Source organism: Misgurnus anguillicaudatus, chromosome 16 (assembly GCF_027580225.2).
Source record: "Misgurnus anguillicaudatus chromosome 16, ASM2758022v2, whole genome shotgun sequence".
In the NCBI taxonomy this organism is placed as follows: Eukaryota; Metazoa; Chordata; class Actinopteri; order Cypriniformes; family Cobitidae; genus Misgurnus; species Misgurnus anguillicaudatus.
This window is the reverse complement of record NC_073352.2, coordinates 17,877,094-17,903,786: the sequence shown is the minus strand read 5'-3', so window position 1 is coordinate 17,903,786 and position 26,693 is coordinate 17,877,094. Positions and strand designations below refer to the sequence as shown.

The window sequence follows — 26,693 nt, the reverse complement described above, 5'->3', positions numbered from 1 at the left end:
GTTAAACCATGATTCACTCAAAAAAAAGATGAGTTTGGTAAAAAAATGTACAACGTTAATTAAAAGCATGGTTTGTTTTAATTCACAGATGGGCAAAATATGCACATTTCGTTTTATTTAAACCAACACTTGGGTTATGTACTGTATTTAACCCAACCATGAGTATTTTTACTTTTTGAATTAAAGCAATTTCAGCTCGTTATTATTTCAACTCTTCACTGGGCAAAATTTTAAATAGTAAGTTGAAATTACTTGCACAGATAGTTGCTTAAACTTGAAAATGTAAGTCAAAGACAGCAAATCCTTTAAAGACGGGAGCTCCAGGAAGCACATTCGGACAGAATTCATAGGCGGCATAATGGAATTCTGTTTGAAATATGGACAGATAGTTCCTTTGTTATAACTAATCCCATATACAGTATTAATTTCTCGCTAGAAATGTAATCAAAAGATGTAAGTAAAAATATAACTTTATTTACACTGAATTTGTGCTCCAACAGCTTTCTTGGCCGCCATTTTATTTTTCGAACTCAACCAGGCTTGACCAATCACATTCCCCCCACACACATCCTGCGTCCAAAACCTCTAAAATGCTGCCTTCTAAGACAGCATTCCAAGGCAGGAAGGCATCAAGGCATGTCCGAATCCAATGTTAGGTTTACTTCCTGTCTCCTGAGATACTCTCATGTCCTGTCCCACAATTCTATCCATTGGCGTGCACGGGGAATGTGATTGGTCGAGCCTGGTCGAGTTCGAAAAAATAAAATGGCAGCCAAGGAATCGGCTGCAGCATGAATTTATGGAAATTAAGGGATATTTTCACTTTTTACACCTTTTAAATGCATTTCTAGCAATAAATAAGTATTGTAGTTTTTATGTGGTTAGTTATCATAAAGGTGCCCTCTGTTTATATTTCAAACACATTGCCTATGAAGTGTGTCTGAAAGCGTTGTTCTGAGCTGCCTTCTCATGAAGGCAGCATTTTAGAGATTTCGGATGCAGCCAAAGTTAACACTTTCTTTATTTGACTTTGACACTTTTCTGTCTAATTAGTTTCTCTTTATTCATGTTTATCCTCCAATTTCTAAAGCTTTTACAGTATACCTGTAAATTCCTCTCTCTCTCTCTGCAGTTTATGTGTCTGTGACTGCTCTTGTCTTTCTCTTTTAGGCCTCATTCCCTGGAAACCTGCATCTGGTCTTGGTGCTGAGGCCAACCAGTTTCTTCCAGCGTACCGTCACCGATCTCGGCTTCCGCTTTAGTCAGGAGGACTTCATGCTTAAAATGCCCGTACGACTCCATTCAACTTTAACATCCTTCATTTCTAGTCTATCTGAACTATCCTGACCTGTACGTACTTGTATGTGCTCTTGTGTGTGTGTTGTTAGGTGGTGATGCTCAGCTCTGTCACAGATCTCCTGCGTTACATTGATGAAAACCAACTGACCTCAGAGTTTGGAGGAACTCTGGACTACTGCCACAGCAACTGGATTGTCTTGAGAACAGTAATGCTAGCAGCGCAGTATCGATATACAATCATTTAAATGCACAGAAATCTAACTTCAAATGAGATGCTTTCCTTGCTGTTCACAGGCTATTGAGAGTTTTGCTGTTATGGTTAAGGACATCGCTCAGATGCTGCAGGCCTTTGGCACAGAGCTGGCTGAAAGCCAGTTATCGGAAGAGTGCAATGCTATTGAGCTCCTACTGCTGTCTCACACTGAGAAATACAGGAGACTTAAGGTAGCACTTTATGTTATACAGTACAGTGGGTGGAGAATATTGCACCTCTTGACTCCTGATTGTGTGATGTTAATAACAGCACAACATAGTATGCTTGTGTGTTCAGGACGCCATCAGATCAGTGATGAGGGAAGGCCGACAGCTGCTCTCTAACCTTGAGACTTCAAGGAAAGAAGGGAACTCGGACACAAATTGGGATATAACCCAAGACTGGGATACCATGCAGAGGTACCAAAATGCACATTATTTTTCTGGATGTGATCTTGAGATCAATTTTCTTATAATGCGTGTGTTCCTGCAGGCTGCTGGCTCAGCTTTCTGACATGGAGATGGCGTTTGATGGCTTCTTTGACAAACACCACCTCAAGCTACAGCAATATTTACAACTGCTGAGATACGAGCACAGCTTTCAGGAGGTGTGCTGCTTATCTGTCCTTTTGTAGATGAAGGAAGTTACACCTTGGCTTACAAGTGTTTTAGTTTTATCGCATTTCATTTCTGTCAGATGGAAAGCTCTTTAGAGAAGTTACGAGCTCAGGAGAGGAAGGTGAACGTTACAGGAGAATCCTTGTTCCAGATGGAGCAGGCGGCCAGAGAGCTGGACAGCCTGGAGAGACGTGCGCAGGTAGCTTCATCAAGTCTCGCTGTTCTGTTGCATGTGCAGACACTCACTGCGCCGATCTTTCTGACAGAGGTGTGTGTGTTAAAGGAGGAGATGAGCCGGGCTCAGGTTATTATCCTGCATGGCCATCAGCTGGCTGCCGGGCATCACTACGCCATGGCTCTGATCATCCAGCGCTGTAATGAACTGAGACATCAGTGTGACAACCTGACCTCTGCCCTCAGTACTAAATGCAACACGCTTGCTCAAACACAGACTTTACTGCGACGCCTTGAAGAGGTGAAGTAATACTATACACTTTCTTACAGTCAAGACCTAAAGACACAAACAAGTAATATCTCTAATGCACTTTACAATATGAATGTAGATGTTATAAGGACATTTGGCAGACACTTTTATCCAAAGCAACTTAAAATGCATTCAAGCTGTATGGGTTCCCTGGGAATCAAACTCACAATCTTTGTGTAGGTCTCAAAAGTCAGACAGGTCTGACAAATAAAAGATGAAATAAATTAATTTACCATTGCCTTCATCTTTGAACATAATTTCATGTATTTAAAGAAGTTGATCAGACATATGTAATGTTATCCAAGTGCTAATGTATGGTATTAATTCTGTTAATCATCTTTCAGGCCCAGCGCTGGTGTGATGATGGTGCGTATCTCTTGGCCAATCAGCAGGTGGATAAATTCCAGTCCAAAGAAGGTGCACAAGCTGCTCTTCGAGATATAGAGAAGTTCCAGGAGGGGGCGCCACCTCTCCTCATTGCAGGCTCTGATGTGCTCTATCTGGAGTTTGAGTCGGTTCTGACTACTTATCTACTGGTAAATGCTGATATTGTGTGATTATTCTTTTAAAAAAATAGCATTTTTGGACTAATTTAGTTTATTCTGTTAGAAAAGTGGATCGTTTGTTTTAATTTGTCATATTTATGAATGTTGATTGCTAAGTGTGTTATCTTTGGTGTGTTCTAGGCTCATATAGAGAAGACATTTGAAAAGCATAGTTCTGTGCAGGCTTTGATTCAATGCAGACAGAAGAGCCTGAGGAAGATGGCGGACAAACTTGTACGGCCAGTCCAACTGGTGACCCCTCGGCCAGAGAACCCACCGCGCTCGAAATCTCCCCTCTTCTCTCCAAAGCATGGTGTGTTTCAGTTCAAGTGGAAGAAAAATTACATTCATTTAAACTTTTACATTAATGTTAACTTGAATATTATTAGTGAGGGAATGATTATGATAATCTTTTAAATTTATAATACTTAAATTCTATATATATATATTAGTAATATAATAATATATACGACGGTTTCAGCAGTAACAACATAAACAAATGGCTTTCGTGGAACAAATGTAACTTCCGGTAAACTTCGCAAAGAATCCTTTTGGAGTAGTTTATTTCTGTTAACAAGCAAAATAAATAACAAGTAGATTATCTTAGTTTAAATCGCAGCTAAAGCGCATAAAAATCTACACTGAGCTAACGTTACTGTGTAAAATGTGTCATATATATATAATGTATACAATCTTAACAACAGATCGGCTGACAAACCTCCCTTCACATAGCGGTGATCCATGATCACCGTCTCCCCTCGTCTTTAGGAAACCAAAATATTTCTTATTTTTAAGGAGGTATTTGTTCCAGAGTTTAGTTTAGCAACTAGCCAGACCATTAAAGTGCATCAATTTTAATTGCTAAAAAACAACGTTATTTTGTGTATTTGGTATAATACAATGCTTGCATGGTTTATGGTTAAAAAACACATTATTTTCTACATACCGTACATTTTTGTAGCTCCAGGTTTCACTCTCTTCCTGAAACTCACAGATTTGAAAAGCGCTGTGTCCATGATTGGCCAGCGAATCTGTACGTTGTGATTGGCCTGAATAATTCTGACGTCAGCCGGAAATGTGACGCTCCTTACCATGTTTGAAAGATTTGCGCACAATGCAATGCTAACAGGAGTTAACTTAGGCTGTAAATCTTAAGCAGGAGAAATTATGATAATGTCGGTCTTGTCTACATCACCAATCCCAGGAAGTAAACTGTTGCCTACAATCCGTATGTTTGTTGTAGTCCAAGAAAAGAGATTTACTCGCGTCATCGTTTACTTTGGGGTTTGTACCTTTTGCATATTGTTAACATGTACTAATACACAGCTCCACACCAAAGGAAATGTAAAATTGTGAATCGGTGCTCTTTAAACAAACAGAGACTGGAAGTTAAGTTTCATCCAGAAGCGAAACTGCAACAACACACGTGCGTTGTTACTGCACATCTTTTTCCACAGCACAAAATATTTAAAAAATCTTGACACCCTAGTGAAGCTGTCAAAACAACTTACAATTCATGTCTTGAAAGTTGGGAGTATTTAGATGAGAGATCAAGGGTAAGAGTGATGCAAACATGCAGAGCTTATCTGACATACTGAGATCTTGGTAACAGGCCATTAAAAGTCATCTGACAGGCATATGATGTGAATCATACACTACTGGGGTTTTATAAAGACTACAGAAGTCATGTCAAACTGTCTTATTTAAACTTGTGATCCTGTTTGAATGTTTTTCTTGATACCCCGACACAAACTGATTGTGAAGTGATAAGAATTCAAACTGTGGTTACCAGCCTACATTAATGGAAACTACATAATCACCTTTTTATTATTATTAAATCATTTTATATAAACATACTTTATTTCGTTCGATGGCTCTTCTTTTCTTAAAACAGATTTTAATTCCGGTTTAAAGTTCACCTTTGATCTCCCACTGCCAGGCAAAAAAACTTCAAGGAAATGCCCAAACTCCAGGAAGGTAAGTGCCAGATTTTTCTTTTAAAATGCATTTAAAGGGACATTACACTTTTTTGAAAATATGCTCATTTTCCAGCTCTCCTAGAGTTAAACATTTTATTTTTACCGTTTTGGAATCCATTCAGCTGATCTCCAGGTCTGGCACTACCACTTTTAGCATAGCATTACTTTGTTATGTTACAACAGCAAAATTCTAGCCTGACGTTGTCATACTCAATTCTAGTCAGAATTTGAGTCTGATACCGCTCCATTGAGCTAAAATTATGAGGCGTGTCTCAACCGAAAAATGCCTCTGCACTCAATTGGATAGACATACGACCAATCAGAGCAACGGAGTGTGTGATGTTGAAATGGCGTCTTTAGCAGCCTGACCGAACTGCTAGTAATTTCGCTACAATGATACATCATTGTAATTATACTAAGTCTGAGTTAGCGAATGTACATCAACACCTACTATGTTTACAACATTTCATTTATATCACAAAATTAAGTATTTACTAAGTCATACAGTAAGACTAACGTTATCTCTTACCATTTGTACGTTATGTGAACTTCATCCACGACGATAGCTACCCATTACGTTGGCTTGAAAAATATCGGAGCCTAGCATGTCCCTCCACTTATTCAGCAGTCACGATTCCAGGCTTCCGAAAAGAAGCTGGCAACGACCGCTAATTACATCCATCTCGTCGTGCACACCGAGTTGCATCGCAATGATACCCATTTCAGTTGCTTCTTTAACTTTGTCCTCCATAGAAAGGACGGCGAAAACATAAACAAATGCCTTGATCGCGTTTCTCTGTTCCTCTTTTTAAATCAACGCTCTGTCGATATCTTTTAGAACAGACTCAATGTCAGAATCCACACATCTGAATTCACCAGCGGCAGCCATTTCATTGTAAACAGATTGAACACACGCGCTCTTTGGTGACGTGGTTGATACGTTACTGTTGATCATCTGTCCATCATCGTATAAAGCCCGCCCTCACAATTTGATTCGTCGGCCTGTTTTGGTATTCGCATAGTAGCTCCTCAACGGTGAATCCCCAGACCGATCTTCCCCGTATTTCAAATGTGGTGGGCGGGGCTAAGATCGGCTGGCACCCAGGCTAGCAAAATTCTTGATTATTACACCAGAATGAGAGTAGTTCCTAGCCATACAGTATCTGCCTAGAAAATCTCAACTTTTAATTTTCTGTCGGTCTTAGTAGGCCTACACGATGTAACTGCAGAAGAGTCAAATTTTAAATAGGAAAAATGTTGAAAAAAAATTTTTTGGTTATTTTTTGTGCGATGCTAATGGTCTAATCAGATTCAATGCATTATGCTAAACTATGCTAAAAGTGCTGGCGCCAGACCCGCAGATCGGCTGAATGGATTCCAAAACAGTAAAAAATCAAATGCTCAACTCTAGGGGAGCTGGAAAATGAGCATATTTTCAAAAAAAAGTGGAGGGTCCCTTTAAGATGTTGTTTAAAGTACCAATAGTCAAATTTAAAGCAAACAAAAAATGTGTTTTTTTACTTAAATTGTGCCGATCGAGAAAAGAATCAAAGAAGAAGTGCAGTGTGTGTGATTAAATACGTTTTTCACTGTGCTTCAGATTGAGGTGATTCATGACTATCAGACCCCCAACTCTCCCCCCTACTGTATAGATGGAGAGGAGGGCACCGAACTATTGAAGCGGTGCGTCTGCTTTAGTCAATTTGTCTCTGCTTTAGCTTGAAATAAACAATGTCACGTCCGCTGATCCTGTAAACGTGCGTTTCTCCAGGCATGTAATGAATGAGCTGATAGAGACAGAGAGGATCTATGTGGAAGAGCTGCTGGCAGTTCTCCTGGTAAGATGACCTTCATTTATATTTATAAATCTCTGCTGATTTATGAAAAAAAATATTTTTCTGTACGCTTCTGTTCATTTGCATCCATCCTGTGTTCACTAACACTTGTTTCAAAGCAGCTATATTTTTTACTTCATTCCGAATCACCAGTCACCTCATCTTGCTTTTGCTGCTATCTGTGAAAAAAAATTACATCTAAAGATTTTTTAAGAAAGGGATTATTAGAAGAAATAGATATTAAACACTGAAAATGCACTATAATTCATCCTAATTTGTTTGGATTCACAGGGCTACAGGGCTGAGATGGACAATCCGACACTTGCTTTGCTTCTGCCAACAAATCTTCGCAACAAAAGAGACGTGCTGTTCGGAAACCTGCCTGATATCTACAACTTCCACAGCAGGCAAGACCGCACACATATCCACACAGAAACTTCATCAGGTGGAGCCACGTCTAAACAATGAAAAGATGATTCTGTTTCTTGTGAGATAAAGCGGCAAATCCTTTGGCTCTGGAAATCAGACACGACTGCACACTAACAGTTTTGACTTCAAGACAACTTCATAACCCCCCAATTTTGAGTAAAACTTATCAGTTAATGCAGCTGTGTTTGTCGGTGGCTTTGAAACTTGTCTTGCCTGCTGTGTCTTCTTCCCAACTGAGGCAAATTGCCAAATTGGTTGACTGCAGGAGGTCGTTGTGCCAATTAAAGCACTTTAATTACAGCTAAATGGCTGTTGGTCAAATAAGGATTTGATTACGCCAATGAGAGCTCAGCGGGAAGGGAGCGCATCAGCTTTGACAGACAGCAGTGTGACTTCTTACTGTGTGTGTCAGTCAATTTTATCAATCCATCACAGACAGAGAAAAGCTTAGTGTGACTTGAAAATAAATAACAAAAGTAGTTTTTAACACGCTTTTAGTTTTGCATATTTGTTTTTTTGCATACTACACTTAGGGCCCTATTTTAACGATCTAAGCGCATTGTCTAAAGCACACAGCGCAACGTCTAAATGGGCGTGTCCGAATCCACTTTTGCTAATTTAACGACGGGAAAAATCGTTTTTGCGCCGAGCGCATGGTCGAAAAGGGTTGGTCCTATTGTAATGGGAGTATTTTGGGCGTAACGTGCAGTAAACCAATGAGAGTCACAGCTCTCATTCCCTTTAAAAGCAAGTTGCGCTGGCGCTATGTCTAATCCCTATTTAGATGACGGACTTTGTAAACTGAAAAACTAAGCGGAGGTAGAAGATCCCCAGTTTAAGATTAATGTTAAATAATTGTGTTGTTTTTCACTTATATTGAAATTGTTATTTTTTTATTAAAACCTTTAAAACCCGTTTTCTTTTAGTCATGGAAGTAAAAAGCAGGCTTGTAATTGCTTTAAATGTATGGCTATCCAATATCATCAAAACATAATTTACAAGTAGCCTATGTAAGATAAGGTTTGTACTCTAAAAATACTTTATTTGTAACAAACAGGAGACAAAGAAATTACAAACGGCTCTCCTCACGTTTCAGCACTTTGGACAGCGTTTTTTTTAGCAAAGAGTTTTTTTTAAGCATTACTTAAAATGTTTCTCATCTCGCCATATCCACAGGTACATCATATACAATAAATCCGTGAGGTAGCATTAAAAAAAAAAACATTTAAAAACAGACGCATTTGTTTAAAGCAAAGCATTTATTTACTTATCAGGCTGCAGGTAAAGCAGCTCTTTGCGCCTTCTAACGTCTCATAATCAGTCCTCATTTATAAATATGTCCAAGAGACTCAATAATAATCTCTTAAATTCAATCCTTTAATCTTTCAAATTTAAAAGCATTTTTGTGCTGCTGCGCATTTATGTACTTTGTGATAAGCAAACCCGCGTTGTCCTCCCGTTTATAGGCGCATATTACTAATGCGCTCTTTAAATAACATAAAACATATTGCGCCATTGACTTTAGACTTTAGACCAGGTTTTTGTTGGTCAATGGCGTAGTCTATTTTAGTTGCCTCAAAATAGCAACGCGCCAACAATGCGCCTGAACACACCTCGTTTTTCAGACCAGAACGCCCATGGGCGCAAAGGGGGCGCAAATGCATTTGCAATTTAAACAACGCGGCGCTAAACGTGAAAATTAGGGTGGAAACTAGCGAAAGACACTTGCGTCGCGCATTGCGCTGCATTGCGCCGGGTGTAAGATAGAGCCCATAAAGTGTATTTTAGATGCAGTGTACAATGTTGCATTATTACGCACATAACAGTTTATAGAAAACTGTAGAAAATAAAATTTCTTTAACACGGTTTTCATTTTTAATATATTTTATATATACATAACATGCATATACATATTTAAAATATTGTGTCTGAGTATGTGGTGTAAAGATGCTAGGACAACCTTGTCGAGTGACATTTAACAGCTTGTCACTTGGCAAGTTGTACTTTTTAAAAGAGTCCCCAAACAGTGAGTCTCAGACCTCTGTGGTTTCTATCCTACAGTGTCTTCCTACAAAATTTGGAAAGCTGTCTGGAGACCCCGGAGGCAGTAGGGGCATGTTTTCTGGAGCAGGTAAGGTGGGGAATATTAGTGGTGAGGTCATTCTCCTGGTATTTTCCAAAAACAGATCTAACACAAAATATCTGTATGTTTTCAGAAAGAGCATTTCCATTTGTATGAATGTTACTGTCAGAACAAGTCTCGGTCTGATGCCTTATGGAGACAGTTCTCCGACTGTCCATTCTTCCAGGTATTAAAAACTGTTTCCAATTGCCTATAAAACTAGCATGCATCACTATGCAACCAGAGCAGTAAAAGATGAAAGATGTGCTGTATGTCTCAGGAATGCCAGAAGAAGCTGGAACACAAACTGGGTCTTGACTCATACCTGCTGAAACCAGTCCAGCGTCTTACAAAGTACCAGCTGCTACTAAAGGTGTGGGTTTGAAATACTCCAACACTCACATCTGAAACAGACTGCAATTCTGTTAGTGTCTACATTTTGAGTCTAGCTAAAAAGCTGTGACCTGTTATGATATTTACCAAATGCTCTCGGTTATACGTTCATCAAATACTTTAAATTTGCTTAATACTGGCCTCAGGTCATTCAGTAATACCAGTTTATTGGCAGAATCTGTTAAATGTCAAAAAATTTTCAGCAAAGTCCAATAAGTGCACAGAATACGAATTAGATGAATGATGACATGCAATCTTTGGATTTATATTGTCAAGCTGAGTTTTTTTACCCGGTTAAAAAGAGATTTACCAAATATATTAGGATATTGCTGATTTTTCATAGTCTTTTACTTTTTTCTCAGAAAAGACAGTGAAGTATGACTGGAGTGTCGTGGAATTTTAGCCGCATCAAATAATACTCACTAAGCGTGAAAGTCAAGGATCACACAGACACTGTCAACAGAATTTTCTTTGTCTGAATTTAATATATTCTATAGAATAGGCTCTCACTCCCTGGTGCCAGAAGTTTAAACCGAGAGCCCCGTTTACAAGGTTGAGCACATGTAAGATACTGAAAAACACTGTCATCCCATCTCCGCCCATGATCCAAAGATCTCATCTTAGTTCCAGCGTCACTTAGAAAATAAACCTTCAATTTATCAATGACTAAGAAACATATCAGTTGAAGCACATCTGGTCAAATAGAAGAAATTATTTTGTTCTCAGTGAAACTCTACCGTTTACTGAGTTTTTTCACTTGTTCATCATTTGTTACTTATCTCATTCACTAACCCCCCTTTATCTTATCTGGTAGGACTTTGCATAATGTCCTACACTGTAAAAAAAATCAGTTGAAATTACAATGTTATTGCAGCTGGGTTGCCGGTAATTTACCGTAGATTTAAATTTATGTTATTTACTGGCAAGAGTTTGTTCAAAGTTAAATAAATGTTAAATATTAACAAGTCTTTATCTTTACAGAATAAAGCTACAATAACAGCCTCATGCAAAGCATTCTGGGAACCAGAAATCATCATCAACCTTTTTCTGTTTTTTGCTTCAGATTTTGTTTCCCAGAATGTTTTGCTTGATGTTGTTTTTTAAGTTTTACTCTGTAAAGACAAAGACTTGAAAATGTTTAATGTTCATTTAACTTTGAACAAAATGTTGCCAGTAAAAAACATAAATTTAAATCTACGGTAATTTACCGGCAACCCAGCTGCAATACCATTGTAATTTCTACTGATTTTTTTTACAGTGTACAGTAATTGAAGGGTTTAGGAGCGCAAGACTATCAAAGTTATCAAATTCCAATAAAATTACTAAAGTGACATTTGTCAAAATAAGGTATTTAAATTACTGACTAATATCCTTTTTATTGCCTTTAAAAACCCTGTATGTGGGAAACCTAAGTTTACTTTAACTCTTTCCCCGTCAGCGTTTAAAAAAGTTGCCAGCCAGCGCCAGCATTTATTGCAAAACTATTATTGTTTGAAAGGTCTAAGAATTAAGTTGTCATATTTCAAAACCTTTTAGCATTAATAATAATGTATGGACAGTAATTGATTAATTTGTGACAAGAGTATGCAGCAAACCACTGACACCTAATGGCCGTTGTTGGTAAAACCACTAAAAGTGTAACACAAACCTATTTTTTTTTGATAATTTTATGTATAAAATATATACTCTATTGAATTATTTTTATTTATTACAATAAATATAAACTGTTTTTGTTATTTATTATATTCACCTCCAGACACTTCTGTGAAAACTTTAAAGGGATAGTTCACCCAAAAAATGAAAATTCTGTCATCATTTACTCACTTGTTACAAACCTGCATACATTTCTTTTTTTCTGATGAACACAAAGGAAGATATGTTTGTAACCAAACCGTTTGTGAACCCCATTCACTTCCATAGTTGGAAAAAAGAATGCTATGAAAGTAAATGGAGTCCACAAACAGTTTGGTTACAAAAATTTCTCAAAAAACCTTCCTTTGTGTTCACCAGAAGAACAAAGAAATGTATACAGGTTTGTAACAACATGAGAGTGAGTAAATGATGACAGAATTTTCATTTTTGGGTGAACTATAGTGTCTTCTTTAAAATGAGACCAATATTAGGCTTCTAATCCAAATCCTCACACTCAAAAAGGGCTGCGCCAGTTAAGGGGTTTAAGTGAAATTGCTGAATGCTTATTTACAAGAAACGCAAGACACAATTTTTTGATGGTATAGATTACAAATGAATTGTTTTCTGATGTTTGGTTGGTTTTATTCAGTAGTTGAGAGAGTAATTGTGTATATGTGTATTTTTGACAATAGGAGCTCTTGAAGTACAGCTCAGGCTGTGAGAGGATTTCTGAGCTGCAGGGGGCGCTAGCAGCCATGCTGGACCTGCTTAAATCAGTCAATGATTCAATGCACCAGATTGCCATCACTGGATATGAGGTGAGATTTTTACAAATTAGTGTGGGCCTGCAAACATGTATTAATTGTGCTAACATGCCATATATGTTGCAGGGAGATCTTGGTGATCTGGGCCGTGTGTTAATGCAGGGCTCTTTCAGTGTATGGATCGGTCATAAGAAGGGTCCGACGCGCGTGAAGGAGTTGGCCCGCTTCAAGCCCATGCAGCGACATTTATTCCTGCATGAGCATGCGCTCCTGTTCTGCAAGCGCCGGGAGGAGCACGGAGAAAATGCTGACAAGACTTCCTCCTACAGCTTCAAGCACTGTCTCAAGGTAACACCACCCGCTGTGAGCACATACAGTTTATCATCTCTGGTTGTCAGAAACAGCCCTGCGGACATCTCATACGCATGCGTCACTGTACTGCCATGTGACAACTGCTGCCATAGCTCCATCTGTTCATGTCTTGATGAAAATTTAGTGTGAGGAACTTTTAGATATGAATGTTTGTGTGTTTTCAGAACTGTATGAGTTTGTGTGGTTTTAAAATGCTTGCTGTGTTTATACTGGCAGATGAGTGCAGTTGGCATTACGGAAAATGTCAAAGGAGACGTGAAGAAGTTTGAGATCTGGTACAGTGGTAGAGAAGAGGTCTATGTGATACAGGTAAACATGTTTAAAGTCACCCAGAAATAAAAACTATTACAATATTTACTCACCCTCACCCTAAAAAGGTGCAATGTTGGACTTTTAGAAGGATCTCTTGACAGAAATGCAATATTATATACATAACTATATTATCAGTGGTGTATAAAGACCTTACATAATGAACTGTATTGTTTTTATTACCTTAGAATGAGCCGCCTTTATCTAATACACTGCGGGTCGCTTTACATGGATGTTGTCGTCATGTTTCTACAGTAGCCCTAAATGGACAAACTGCTTAACAGAGTGCATTTCGTTCCTATGTTGTCTTGAACGACAACATGTTTGTCCTGTGGCGGCTACCATATGCGTTTTGAAACTGAGGGGTGAGCTGTTGTTTGCAATTCGCAATCTCACCACTAGATGCCGCTAAAATTTACACACACCACCTTTAAGTCTCCTGATGCTAGCTTTTTTTAGAAACGGATCGAAAATTATACTGCGTGCACACCGCCATTGACTAGCAACTGCAGACGACTCAATCTTGTACATTGTAGTGAAAGCTTGCTGACTTCCAGAGACAATGATAGTTGGCAACAGGAAGTGGGTGTGTCCAGATGCACAACAAAGTTAAGATAAGTTTTACTTTATGCAAATGATTAGCAACTTTCAGGAGCAACTTCTAATGGAAGTGAAGCAGTGGATTTCATGTCATCCATCTCCCATTAGTTACCTCCTTACAATCTTATTGAAATAGACTAGTGACACACAGCGACAAAGTCACTGGCGGTGTGCACATTGCATTAGCTATGTCACAAGTCTTTATGGTGTTTTCACACCAGACGGGAAAGAGGCGGCAAGCGTGACTTGAGTGATTTACATGTTAAGTCAATGCAAAGACGCAAATAGGCATTGTACGGCACGGTAAGCGTGAATGGCGCAGAACGCGTGGAAGGCGCGGTGCGTATCCGCGGGAATTGAGCATTGCTCCGTGATCTGCGCAAGTTGAAAAATCTGAACTTTGGCAGATTTTCGCACCGCGTTAACCAATCAGGAGCTTGCACTAGCAGTGACGTGTTTACAGGAAGCGAGCGGAGGCAGAAAAACAAAACAACAATGGAGGACAATCATAATTGCTACACGAGACATCTTCGTACTTTTACAGGAATTAAAAGAATTGTGTTTGGAAGAAGACAAGGAGGTGGAACAATCTGGTAAGTTTACTTAATTTAAGCAATATAAGACCCTCCCATGACGCGACTCTCGAATGACTAGAATTTTGAAGCAAGTAAACTCAAAATGTTCAAGCGTACAACTACGCTTGAATAGCGCGGTTTTGCCGCCTCTTCCACGTCTGGTGTGAATGCACGGTTACGCTAACATGGATGAGGTTGAGTCACAATTTTTATTTGTAGGTGAACTGTTCCGTTAAATGTGTGGTATGGGTTTTCAGCAGCATCTAGTGGTAAGATTGGGAATTGCAACCAACCTCAATTCAAAACGCAAAGAAAAGCTACGGTAGTTACCACAGGACAAACATTTGTCGTCTGAGACAACGTAGGGACGAAGCTCGCACCATAGAAGAGTTTGTCCGTTTAGGGCCACTGTGAAAAAATGACGGCGACTTCCATGTAAAGGGACCTGCAGTGTATGTAAAAAAACGGCTCATTCTAAGGTAATAAAAACAATTCAGTTCATTATGTAAGGTCTTTATACACCACTGATAATATATTTATCCATGTAGATTTTATTGCATTTCTGTCAAAAGATCCTTCTTAAAGTTACACAATGCACCTTTAAGGGCATTAACTTATTTGTATTATGTATATATCCTGGTTATACAAAAACTTCAAACCCGATTTACCTCTCTCACAGGCACCCACGGTGGAGGTAAAGATTACCTGGCTGAACGAGATCAGAAGGATCCTGACCAACCAGCAGAAACAACTCAAAGGTCTCAATACGTTTCCCACAAATGAATGTGCCTTTTATTTTTGGCCCATGTGCACTACGAATAATCTGCTGCCGTCTTTTCTCATTGGTCCAGAGGAGTTGTGTCATTCCGCTGCAGTCTCAGAGCAGATGCAGCTATCTCCGCCCCATTCACTGAGGTAAGAATCCACTGCCAAACATTAAACCTCCGCCCCCATAAAATCTCTGATTGAACCCTCAACATGGCCAATTTCTCTCTCCCTGACTGACCCTTTGGCTTATACAAGCTTTTAGCTGTATTAAATCTGTAATACCAGATACTTTTCTTTTTAGTAACCCACCCACAGCTTCAGAACTCTGCTTTTGTACTTCCTGCTTTAGCAATGTGTGCATATTATATGTAAGAAGGGTCCAAAATTAACTGTTTGCTGCACCTTCCAAGGCTATTAGACATAAATTATTGTGACGAACAGCACAGATATATCACTTTAACTTACAGCATCAAACTGTAAAAGATTCTTTATGTCACTGGTGACAAATAAGTAATTTTATTTCCTACAGTATACAATTTTGGTGGCTTAATATTGAGAATCTTTCACACAAGTGTCACCAAATGAAGCTCTGGAAGTTGACTTGAAGTTTATTCAATTATGAATTGTGTTGGGTTTAGACACTCGCATCATTTACTGTTCATACATTTTTACAATTTGACTTTAATGCGGTGTTGCAATCATCCAAATTACTCGCCCTTTCGTTTTGCATGTTAATTTTGGACCCTGTGTGTAAGTCTATTTTATACTGGCCTGTATGAAACCAATACACTGATACATGGGTATAAAGTGTAATACATTTCTGATGATGATGATGGAGGATGAAGTCGCTGTGTATGGTTGCCTGTCATTCTGCAGGGCCGTGCGGCCTCCCCGTGGCGTCCTTAAAGGCTGCCTGCCCCGCCTGGACCTTGTGTCCCTGTCGGGGGGCGTGTGTGTGTGTCTTCGTGCTCGGAGCCCATGCCTCACTCGCCCCTCTCAGCGACAGTGACGCTCAGTGGTAAAGCAGGCGGGAGAGGGGTCTCTCCGATCTGTGCTCCGTCATATACCGGGCTGCCAAACCATCATCGCATACCCCACCTCAGTGCCCTGCTCATATGTAGAATAGGGAAAGGCTTTGCAACCCCATTTCTGCATCAGTTTGCATGAAATGCAAACAAAAATGAACAACAGTTTGGTTTGACTTCATTGTTTTGGCTGTTCAACAATGCTTTGATGAAAAACTTGATATAGCTCAGGTTCTTAAAAAGTATCTCCACAAATCTCCTAATTTTCACTTCATTTTAATCAGCATGTCTTTATGCTGAAATGCAGAGGCATAGGAACAATCTGAAAAATGTTAGGGGGGCACATTATAAACTTTTTCCGCTTAAATCACGTCTGTTATGATGGTTGCTACGCCCCTGCTGAATTAGGCTGCCATCTTTCCATATCTGCCAGCTTTTTACATGGTTTATGCCGAGCTGATGGTGTGTCATGTATGATTTGTGTAAGTACAGACGTGTGAATCTTTATTGACTATTTTTCTCATCACACAGCAAGCAGCCCAGAGCGTCAGTCAGCTCGGAGGGGAGTGAGTCGGGTCAGAGCAGTCCAGACCCGCTCAGTTGCTCCAACAAGCTCCAGCCCAACAGACGCAGTGCGTATTACACTCGCATATACACACTTACTTATGTTATGAACTGATATCATAAATATATTAGATAAATTAATTATTTACAATGAAACATGCATGTGCGTAATACTGTAGGCTGGCCGGGTGCACCCTATTCTGTAGATATCTGTGAAGGTCTGGAGGACTGGAGTGGAGCAAATGGCCTCTCTAATCCATCTGACACCGAGGAGGAAGACGCTGCCCGTCTGGTGAGAGCCGTACATCTTTATCACTGGCGTCAAGCGTGACTTGACAAAGGCACACTTCTCTTTAGCAGATTTTCCATTTCTTTCTGTTTGCTTTAGGTACCAGGCAGATACAGAGCTTTCGTCAATTGGCGGAAAAACGGGTCGGATCATTTGATCATTAAATGTGGTGATGTCATACAACTGCAACATGTGGAGATCGATGGCCAGTGGTGAGTGATGTATGTGGGTTCCAGGCAACTAGCAGATGGTGCATATACTCTATGTAGGGTTTAGTATGAATTAGTCTGGTACTTTTACAGGCTGGTAAAGAATCTGAGTCGTAGACAGGAAGGCAGAATTCCTTCTGCCAACCTTCAAGGCATCCTGGGAGATGGCATCAAAAATCACTCCAGCAGGCTAGTAGGTGAGAGACCAGCTGCTTCAGAAATCCTGTCGGTGAAATCCTGAAATATAATTAGACCATTAGCATTGCGCTCAAAAATAACCAAAGTGTTTCGATATTTTTTCTATTTAAAACTTGACTGTTCTGTAGTTACATCGTGTACTGTGAATGACGGAAAATTAAAAGTTGCGATTTTCCAGATCGATATGGCTAGGATCTATACTCTCATTTTGGCGTAATAATCAAGGACTTTGCTGCCATAACATGGCTGCAGCAGGCGTAGTGATATTACGCAGCTCCCAAAAATAGTCCCCTTGGTTACTTTTAATGGCGGGGGCAACTTTTAATTTTCCGTCTGTCTTAGTACACGATGTAACTACAGAAAAGTCAAGTTTTAAACAGGAAAAATATCGAAACTATTTGGTTATTTTTTTAGGCGCGATGCTAATGGTCTAATTAGATTTGATGGATTGTGCTGACCTGTGCTGGAAGTGGTACTGCCAGTCCAGGTGTCATGAGCGAATCTGTCCCCCTAGGACCCCAATTGGTACCTAGCACTAATGCCTGTTCAAAAATTTGTCATTGCGATATCTCGTCTGCGTTAGCGGTCTAGCAAGCTAATTACGTTGTACAAAAAAGAAGCATACAATTTTTTTTTAAAAAAGTTAACAAAAAATAATATAATAAACTAATATTCGTGTCGCAGACACGTCAGTACTTTTGTGTCATCATCTGCTTTACCAAAACAATACTTTTATTTTTGTAAATTATTAACATACCTTACGAAATGTATTTTTTTAATAGTAAAAGTGTAGTTATCATGGCTTATAAATTATTATTTTAATGTGTGAATCCACTATGTAATAATCATGTTTTGTATAAGTAATTTATTAACCTTACACAGTACAAAAGTGGAAAGGGTACAGTATAATAATCTAAATAATAAAATAACACAAGCAATGTGTAGATCTCCCACCTATAGCCTCATTTATATATATATATGAAACATATTATTTAACAGACATCAATTGTAATTTCAAAATCGTTCTAACTACATAAATCATAACGCGATTTTGTAGGAATTGTAATAAGGCGCTAAGAAAACTACCAATGAGGAGTTTTTTCAGCCAATGGAATCACGCGGGGGTCCTAAGGGGGCAGTATTGCCAGGGGGACCGAATTGCTCATGACACCGAAAATCTGTTGAATTGATTCCAAAATGGTAAAAATCTAATGTTTAACTCTAGGGGAGCTGGAAAACGAGCATATTTTCAAAAAAAGTGGAATGTCCCTTTAATAAAAACAAATAGGTCTCAAATGGCAAGCAATAAGTGTACCTCATTACTAGCTACAGATAGTAGTAACCAAATCAAATTATTTCTTAACTTATTATATAACTTAATTGTGCTATTTATATAATCCTAAATCATCAATTCTACTTTATTATATTATTGACACAAGCACTTTTCATTTAACTATATCAGTTCTGGTTTTTCGTCAACCGTGGGCTCTCAGCGCAGACCCCTGCCAATCTGATGCCACGCGACACTGGCCCTATTAACCGGCACTATATTCTATCTATACCTGTTAAATATAGTTGTCTGATAGTTATGATTTTCAGATTATGTGTTTGTTTCTCCTTGTGATGATCATATTGGCACATCTTTTCTGCAGACCCAGGGAATCAAAAAACACGAAAGCTCAGCTCACCATAAAGGACTTATTCAGCGCTGTCTTGAACCTTCGCATACACACATTAACTCTAGTGAATCAGATTGTATGTGACTACATCATTGTGAACTTCATGGATTCAGATCTGAACGGCTGGATGATATTCTCAATATTTCAATGTTCTTACAGTGTACTGGATCCTCATGGACAGGTGCATCAAAATGCATCACAGCTGTTTTTTATATTTCCAATCATAAATGTGAGGATGGTCCGCTCCATCCAGAATTCCTAGAGAGCGCTCTTAAAGATCTTTCCTCTGCCTGAACACTTCAGTCCTCCTGACTTCTTTGGGAATGTCCCTGTAGACTTATCAATTGTTTTTTAAGGCCTGAAAAAAAACCCACCGCTGCTGTGTTGACAGTGAACTCTTATGGGCCTATGGAGCATCTTGTTTGTAAAAACTTGAATTTTTTACATTTATTTGTTATGTTATGTATCATGTATTGTTATTGTTGACATATTTATAACAGAAAAAGCTCTCCCTGTGAGCTTCAATGCCAAACCGTGTAGTGCCATAACGTCTCCTATTCCTAGTGATTTCATGCAGGTTTTGCTCAACAGCATTTGTGCACTAGCTTCTATTACCTCAAAAATATTCTTTATAAGCACTTTATCCAGGGCACATGAATTTACTTTGTGGCCTTTTGCATCTCTCTACAGCTTTAAACCAGATGAATTTAGCATGCAGGCAAATCGTATCTCTTTTCAGTAACTTCTGCAAAACTTCAGTTGGGCACTTGACATGCAGAATCTTCTCTGCCAGCTCAATGGCCCGTGGGCTAAGAATGTGAATGTTGACTTTGGGGCCACAAATGGAAATGAGCACTTACAAAAATCATTTTTTAAGGTGGAGATGTGTGTTTCCGGCAAAGTATGACTGCAAAATCACAGCAGTTTTTTATTAAGAGAGCTGATCATACAGAAAACATTAAATCTAGCCAGTGTTTTGAATGCTTAATGAAAAATTGATTGCAGCCTTATATAAATTTATTACTTAAAATCAGGCTCCCGGTTGGAAGCCTGACTTTGATATGCCAGCGTTTGAAGTGAAAATGAGCTGCGAGAAGCAGCAGGAAACGCTCTGGTGTCCATATCTCTTATGCTATTCATTTATTCATTTATTTATTTTGCTATCAAGTTGTTCCCTTCATGGAGCCACCTATGCCCCAAAATCATGACTTTGAATGAAAAGTATACCACAACTTGTTCTTGAACCATCCATACATACTGTCAGATGCATGTTTGTACTTATTCATGTTAATGTCTAAGAGCATTTATTTATTGCTTTTGGTAGAGGTCTGGCTTTTAAATGATTCTTTTTTGAGAGAATGTCCTGTACAGTATTGTAACAATATTCAATGTCTGAATTTGTACAGCCTGTTGAAATTGAAAGAATACATTTTTATTAAAATACTTTAATAGTAATAATAGCTTAATCAGCAGAAACTCTACTTTTCTCTAGGATGGTTAGAGACCTGGGGCTGTATTCACAAAACAAGAAACTATATGGGTGCAATAATGGAAAAATAACGGGCATGTCATCACAAATTTTAGGCATATACACTCACCTAAAGGATTATTAGGAACACCATACTAATACTGTGTTTGACCCCCTTTCGCCTTCAGAACTGCCTTGGCATTGATTCAACAAGGTGCTGAAAGCATTCTTTAGAAATGTTGGCCCATATTAATAGGATAGCATCTTGCAGTTGATGGAGATTTGTGGGATGTACATCCATGGCACAAAGCTCCCGTTCCACCACGTCCCAAAGATGCTCTATTGAATTGAGATCTGGTGACTGTGGGGGTCATTTTAGTACAGTGAACTAATTGTCATGTTCAAGAAACCAATTTGAAATGATTCGAGCTTTGTGACATGGTGCATTATCCTGCTGGAAGTAGCCATCAGAGGATGGATACATGGTGGTCATGAAGGGATGGACATGGTCAGAAACAATGCTCAGGTAGGCCGTGGCATTTAAAAGATGCCCAATTTGCACTAAGGGGTCTAAAGTGTGCCAAGAAAACATCCATTACACCATTGCATTAATGAGAAATTGTACAGGTGTTCCTAATAATCCTTTAGGTAAGTGTTGTAAGCTTGCTGACATCCATCCAGGTTTGAAGAAAAACTCTTATACCTAAAAACTTTTACTGCTGTTTAGGAGAACTCTTCGTGAGTTTGTGAATATGGCATAATATGGGAAACTTTTTTAAGGGCTATATTAAAGATTTTGAGTCCAGTCAATATGTTTTCTTTATGGTTTTATATGTTGGTTTCAAAAACCCAATTCAAAATCATTTTGTTGTTATGTGAATGTACATTTTGTTCCTTAATATATCATATAAGCATTTGTATTGGTATATCCAAGATGCTCACTCCGAGTGATGAAAAGATTAGTCCTTTCACAAGCAAGATGTAAGCGATCGGATGTCCCCAGTGCTTGTTAGATCCAGTGATTTTTAAAACTGGGGCACGAGTCTTTTTGAGATGCTGTTGAAATCTTCAGGAGGTTTCCAGCGTCAGTTTCTTCCCACAAATCCCCACTTTTCCTTTGAAGACAGTGACGGTTCAAAGCTAAGGGGCTGCTTTATTCTTGCTGTCAGAATGAGAAATTGAGTTATCCTTCCTCACACAAGATCCATGTTTTAATCCTCTACCAACATGGAATAGAAATCCAATCTATTTATCCCTCTTTCATTAGAAAATAAGAAAAAAATATGTCATGAATAATTGACAAACCTCTGTATTGAAATTTCATGGCCAGCCAGGGCACAAAGGGATAGTTGGAAATTATATTATCATCTGTTACACTCTTAAAAATAACAGTGTTATTAATAGATTCATTATTAGATTACTGGTCCACATTTTCAAGTAGTGTTTCTTTAGTAACACCAATGACATGCTGTATCCACCGGTAATAGTTACCAACCTGCGTGTACACACCATACTTTCCTTTCTTGGCACATTCCTCTCCCCAGCTAACAATACCTGTTAGAAACCAAGTGTTATGGTAACGCATAGCATGGGGTCCTCCACTGTCCCCTTGACACGCATCCCTAGGAGTGTCAGAGTAGCCAGAACAGAACATAAAATATGTAATCGGATCACTGCTGCTTTCCATGCACACTGTTCTGTCCACATAGGGCAGCTCAACCTTTTGTAAAACCACTGAAGTCCGTCCTTGGTGGCGCAGGCGGCCCCAGCCGCTAACAAGAGCCAGAGATCCAGACTGAAGCAGAAAGTTGGTGAAGCTCATGGGCCCCAGACAGATCGGCCGTACCATCTGAGTAAACCGAATGGGGGTGCGTAGTCGCAACAAGGCAATGTCGTGATTGTAGAGGCTTAATTTGGGTATATAACGAGGATGGGAGATAGAACGGCTCACGTTTAGATTCTGCTCCGTAACCTCAATTTTGTTGATGTCATGCTCACCTGTGAAACACGGTGTGGATTAATACTGATCCTTAGATCAATTTTACACTAGAACTCTGAGGAGGACATTTATTCACCAGTAACGCTATACATTATGTAGTAGTATGATTTTACATGTGTGTGATACATGTTTTCATTTTAAGGTGATTTGTGGGGTCATACCAACTCTGATAAAGAACGATCCATTCTGCTTCCCCACCAGGCAGTGGGCAGCTGTAATGACCCAAAGCTCACTCAATATGGAGCCGCCACAAAACACTTGCTGAGTTGAGCGGGCCACCAGCGCCACCTAGAGATCAACAGTCTCAACTGTGAAAAAGTACATTATTTTGGGGTCCATAAACAGCTTGGTTTGATGAGTGTTGGGTAAGTTACTCAAAAACGTTATTAGTTACTAGTTACTAATTACATATTCAATAATGCAATTAAATAACTGTAGTAAGTGTAATTAAATAACTGTAGTAAATGTTACAAGGATAGGCTTTAAATGGCTTGAATAAATAATATAAAAGTACATAAATTATTTTGGTCCCCCTTTAGGGTCCAATTCTCGCAATTAACTAATTATTAACTACGTTATATTAATACACGTGTCATGAACATCAAAGAGATTTTATGCACGTTTTCGTTATAGTGTCATTCGTTTAATTATGGCATTTTTAATGCAAAAATGACATTGTTTGAGATGTCTTTGTAATGACAACTTGATATTAACCAATACATCATAACTTGTCATGACAACTTGACATTACCATGACAACATAACTGACCATTTTTTACCAGTGATACAAATTAAAATTAATATTAAAATGTCATTAAGTATTAATACTTTGTCAAATAGTTTTATAGCAGCGTCAGGAATATTTTTCTTGACCTCAACTAGAGTGGTACAAATATAATTTGTCATTAAATGTCATTAAGTGTTAATACTCTGTCAAATAGTTTTATAACAGCATGATGAATATTCTTCAGTTCATAATGTGTTTTTATGGGTTTCCTCCAGGTGTTAGAGAAATAAAATCAATCATCCAATAATAATAATAATAATAATAATAATAACAATAATAATAATTATTATTATTAAAATGTATTACATTATATTTTATTGCATTTGGAGACCGATTCATCTAAAATTAAATGAAAACGGTACAATAATGGGTTAAGCCCAGCAGCGTTGGATCCACATTGCTACAAAAACAGTTAATTACATTTAATTAATTAATTAAATATTTTTTTTCTTCTATGTCAGAAAGTTTCAGAACCCTCTGTGTGAGGAAGAACAAGTTCTGTTAGTTGTCAGTTTTTTATGTATTGTGCACATATATAAAGTTTAGTATAATATTTTGATGTGTCTGTTGCATTTTGTTGAGGTATTTAAAATTATTTGACAGAGTATTAACACTTAATCACATTTAAATGACAGTTAATGTAATGCTAACCCATAAAGCTAGGTAGTTTTTTTAAGTTTGATAATTATTCTGCTATGTCATGTTTATGGCAGATTTATGACAAGTTATGATGTACTTGTTTATGTCAAGTTGTCATAACAAAGACATTTCAAACAGTGTCATCTTTGCATTAAAAATGACATAATTGAACAAATGACACTTAATGACAGTTGTCATAAATGGGCATAAAATTTCCTTCATGTTCTTGACACGTGTCATAACATTTAATGTTAAATCGAATATTGTATTACAGTATGCATAATTATTCTACTGTATATACAGTCTATATACAGTATTTAGTTCAGAAGTAACTGTAATTAAAGGAACAGTATGTAAGAAATTTATATCAATTAATAATAAAATGGCTTTAATATGTCACTAGACATTAAGAAATAATTTTCATTTCAAATACTTATATCACTCACAACAGTGGTCTGGCCAGGATATTGTCATTTAAAAAGTGGAGTTGCAGCCCTCAACTGATGTTTATGTTTTCATTTTGTGTATTGGCCACCAGTTGTGTGATTGCAGTACCAGTTTTAGCCACAAGTTTTGTGATTGCAATACCACTTTTGGCCACAATCCTACATACTGTTCCTTTAAATACCAGAAAAAATAAGAGTAATCACTTACTTTACTTTTTCAAGGGAAAAGTAATTAAATTACAGTAACTAACTACTTAGTAACTAGTTACACTCAACATTAATTGATGTAGATGTGCCAGTGACTGCATAATTTACTGTTGATAATTTAGATGATGTGAGAAAGGCATTTACAGTTAATAGACCTAAAATTCACACTGCCATACCTGCCAAGGGATTTCTCCAGGTGAAGCTGGATTGCCACCAACAATTCTGTTTTTTTGTTGACTTTCTGTTGGTATGGAAGATATCAAGTCGTCATCCAGATTCCATTTAGGAAGTTTACTAAAAGATGGCAACTTTGTTTCTTTTTGTGTAGAAGCTGAGCTGCTCCGATTATCTGTTTTGGACATTCCAGATGCGGATGCAACTGTCCTGTTGGAAGACTGTGCGGTTGTGTTTACTGTAGGAGTGAAGCCTTTAACAAATGATCTCATGGCTGTTTTGATTGTTCTGCCACAGGAAAACTTGACTAGCAACACAGACAAACACACAAACAAGATTAAAGTTGCATTGTTTTTAGACTATGGAAAAGTTTTACAATGGCACCAAAATTATTTAGGCACTTCAAAATGTATATTTCACTGCATTAGATACAAAATATTAAACTATGTGGGATCTGTTAACTAATGATTTTAAACCACAATAACTTACCATATTACCATATTTACCAAGAAAAGATAACTATATCACCTATGGGGTCACAGCTGAAACCGTCTTCTATGAGTGCGTAACCAGATGCACACTGACATTCTGCTTCACCAAACTCCAGCAGAACACAAAAATGTTCACAGCCTCCATTATCAATGGCACACTGTCTGGCAGTCACTTAGAAACAACACAAACATCTGTTTGGTTATCTTTGGTTATTTACTAAACAAGGTGACCCTGCACGAGATCTTTTCTGACCTATTTCACAGTTTTTGCCGACAAAGCCCGGTCGGCAGTTACAGGTGTATGTGCCCATCTGGTCCTCACATGTGCCTCTATTCTGACAGGGTGTTGATTTACACTGGTCCCCATCTAACAGACAAAATATTTTTTTACCATTTTATGCATTTGAAACTTGAATACTGTTTTTTAATTAAACTATTGAATTTGCTAAATTAATAACAGATTGAAACCAAAATTTAATAACATTTATTGATTAATCTTGTCCCCTTGAGTAAACATGCGTTCACTGTCTCCATTATTGAGTTTAAACAAATACAACAGTAAATGATTAAACAAGAACTTGCCCACATAACTTGCCCAAAACGCCATCTAAAAAAAGTAAAGAGTAAAGTGAGAAAAACTCAAGTTTCTGTTTATAAACTCTTTTTTTTTTGCCACCATCATGTATATTACATTAAGAGGACAAAAAGTAACCCTTAACTTGTGTACTCACTGTCTTTTCATTATTTTCAAAAGCCTCTCTGGCCTCTTCCAGGGTACACTTCTCCTCTATACACTCTCTCTCCACATTTCCCTGGAGTAACTCCTCAAACAGCCCCGTGTTTGCCCGTCTGCGCCTCCACAGAATACTGTCTGCTTTCTCTTCCTCTATAAACACTGCACCTGGGGCTTCAGGTGAAGGTTTTAAGGAGAATTACAGAAGAACTACTGAAACTATGTAAGAAGTACTAAAATGTATTTATCATTCTTTAGAGTCAGAAAGCTAACGCCTGACATTTCTTTGTTTTTTTTCAAGTCTGAAACAAATGTTTGTAAGTCTTACCTCCAAATGATGGTAGCAGAATGTATGTGACAATGACAAGAATAAATGAAGCCATACTGTAGGTCAAACCAAATTCAGTCCTTTGTTATTCCACAGTGAGCCGAGAAATGACACGAGCCAACACTCCAAAGTACACCAGGCTACCAAACTGACAGATTTTTGCATCAGTAAGAGATACAAAATAACAGCTAAAGAAAGTTATTTTGTTTGTTATTCATCACAAATAAAGCCTCACTTTATTTTAGTAGCCTATTGAATTTGGTATTTGTCAAGTACTTTGTATTTACTTTGTATCTGTGCTAATTTATTCTCTTATAGTCAACAACCACTCCAACACCACATGTCTTTTCAACTTAAGATTTTAATCAAATTGACTTCAAAGTATCATTAAAGTTTCAAATGCATGCATTATAAAAAAATAACAATGTTTTGCAGCAAAAAGGCAAATGAAAGCCTCAACATGAACCAAGTCAGATGCACC

At 38.1% G+C, this 26,693-nt stretch overlaps 2 protein-coding genes across 9 annotated transcripts in view; one reads left to right on the top strand and one right to left on the bottom strand.

Moving 5' to 3' along the window:
* Positions 1–20,406, top strand: part of mcf2a (MCF.2 cell line derived transforming sequence a) — a 28,127-nt gene extending 7,721 nt beyond the window's left edge. For 3 of the 6 annotated variants that reach the window (XM_073854223.1, XM_055177987.2, XM_073854225.1), the window contains 26 exons: positions 1,171–1,290; positions 1,389–1,505; positions 1,594–1,743; positions 1,850–1,971; positions 2,045–2,159; positions 2,249–2,368; positions 2,453–2,644; positions 2,998–3,189; positions 3,340–3,511; positions 5,093–5,175; positions 6,778–6,860; positions 6,949–7,015; positions 7,304–7,419; positions 9,503–9,572; positions 9,658–9,750; positions 9,844–9,936; positions 12,281–12,406; positions 12,479–12,700; positions 12,941–13,033; positions 14,888–14,966; positions 15,060–15,123; positions 16,533–16,633; positions 16,745–16,857; positions 16,954–17,066; positions 17,157–17,260; positions 18,914–20,406. In XM_073854223.1, the coding sequence (XP_073710324.1) occupies positions 1,171–1,290; positions 1,389–1,505; positions 1,594–1,743; positions 1,850–1,971; positions 2,045–2,159; positions 2,249–2,368; positions 2,453–2,644; positions 2,998–3,189; positions 3,340–3,511; positions 5,093–5,175; positions 6,778–6,860; positions 6,949–7,015; positions 7,304–7,419; positions 9,503–9,572; positions 9,658–9,750; positions 9,844–9,936; positions 12,281–12,406; positions 12,479–12,700; positions 12,941–13,033; positions 14,888–14,966; positions 15,060–15,123; positions 16,533–16,633; positions 16,745–16,857; positions 16,954–17,066; positions 17,157–17,260; positions 18,914–18,954 (2,961 nt within the window). In that variant the 3' untranslated portion in view covers positions 18,955–20,406. Of the gene's footprint in view, positions 1–1,170; positions 1,291–1,388; positions 1,506–1,593; positions 1,744–1,849; positions 1,972–2,044; positions 2,160–2,248; positions 2,369–2,452; positions 2,645–2,997; positions 3,190–3,339; positions 3,512–5,092; positions 5,176–6,777; positions 6,861–6,948; positions 7,016–7,303; positions 7,420–9,502; positions 9,573–9,657; positions 9,751–9,843; positions 9,937–12,280; positions 12,407–12,478; positions 12,701–12,940; positions 13,034–14,887; positions 14,967–15,059; positions 15,124–15,852; positions 15,995–16,532; positions 16,634–16,744; positions 16,858–16,953; positions 17,076–17,156; positions 17,261–18,913 lie in introns of those variants that run through there. The other 3 variants (XR_012357954.1, XM_073854224.1, XR_012357955.1) reach the window with 3 other exon arrangements.
* An 814-nt stretch (positions 20,407–21,220) lies between these two features.
* f9a (coagulation factor IXa) lies at positions 21,221–26,372 on the bottom strand. Of its 3 annotated transcripts, XM_073854226.1 has the most exons (9): positions 26,213–26,372; positions 25,883–26,058; positions 25,734–25,758; positions 25,405–25,518; positions 25,189–25,323; positions 24,663–24,967; positions 22,569–22,695; positions 21,904–22,406; positions 21,221–21,570 (listed from the first exon to the last, which is right to left on the bottom strand). In XM_073854226.1, exons 1-9 carry the CDS (start codon positions 26,265–26,267, stop codon positions 21,562–21,564), a joined length of 1,449 nt encoding a protein of 482 aa, XP_073710327.1. In that variant the 5' UTR covers positions 26,268–26,372; the 3' UTR covers positions 21,221–21,561. The 3 variants fall into 3 exon arrangements, with proteins under 3 accessions (XP_073710327.1, XP_055033964.2, XP_055033965.2); XM_055177989.2 differs by having other exon boundaries at positions 21,221–22,406; XM_055177990.2 differs by having other exon boundaries at positions 21,221–22,406; positions 25,883–26,052; positions 26,213–26,365.
* Positions 26,373–26,693: the final 321 nt, after the last annotated feature.

Coding starts and splice junctions, on each gene's coding strand:
- f9a (XM_055177989.2), bottom strand. CDS start 26,267: ATGGCTTCATTTATTCTTGTCATTGTCACATACATTCTGCTACCATCA. Junction 25,324..25,404: donor CGGCAAAAACTGTGAAATAG/GTCAGAAAAGAT, acceptor GTTGTTTCTAAG/TGACTGCCAGACAGTGTGCC. Junction 22,696..24,662: donor CTGGAGAAATCCCTTGGCAG/GTATGGCAGTGT, acceptor GTTGATCTCTAG/GTGGCGCTGGTGGCCCGCTC.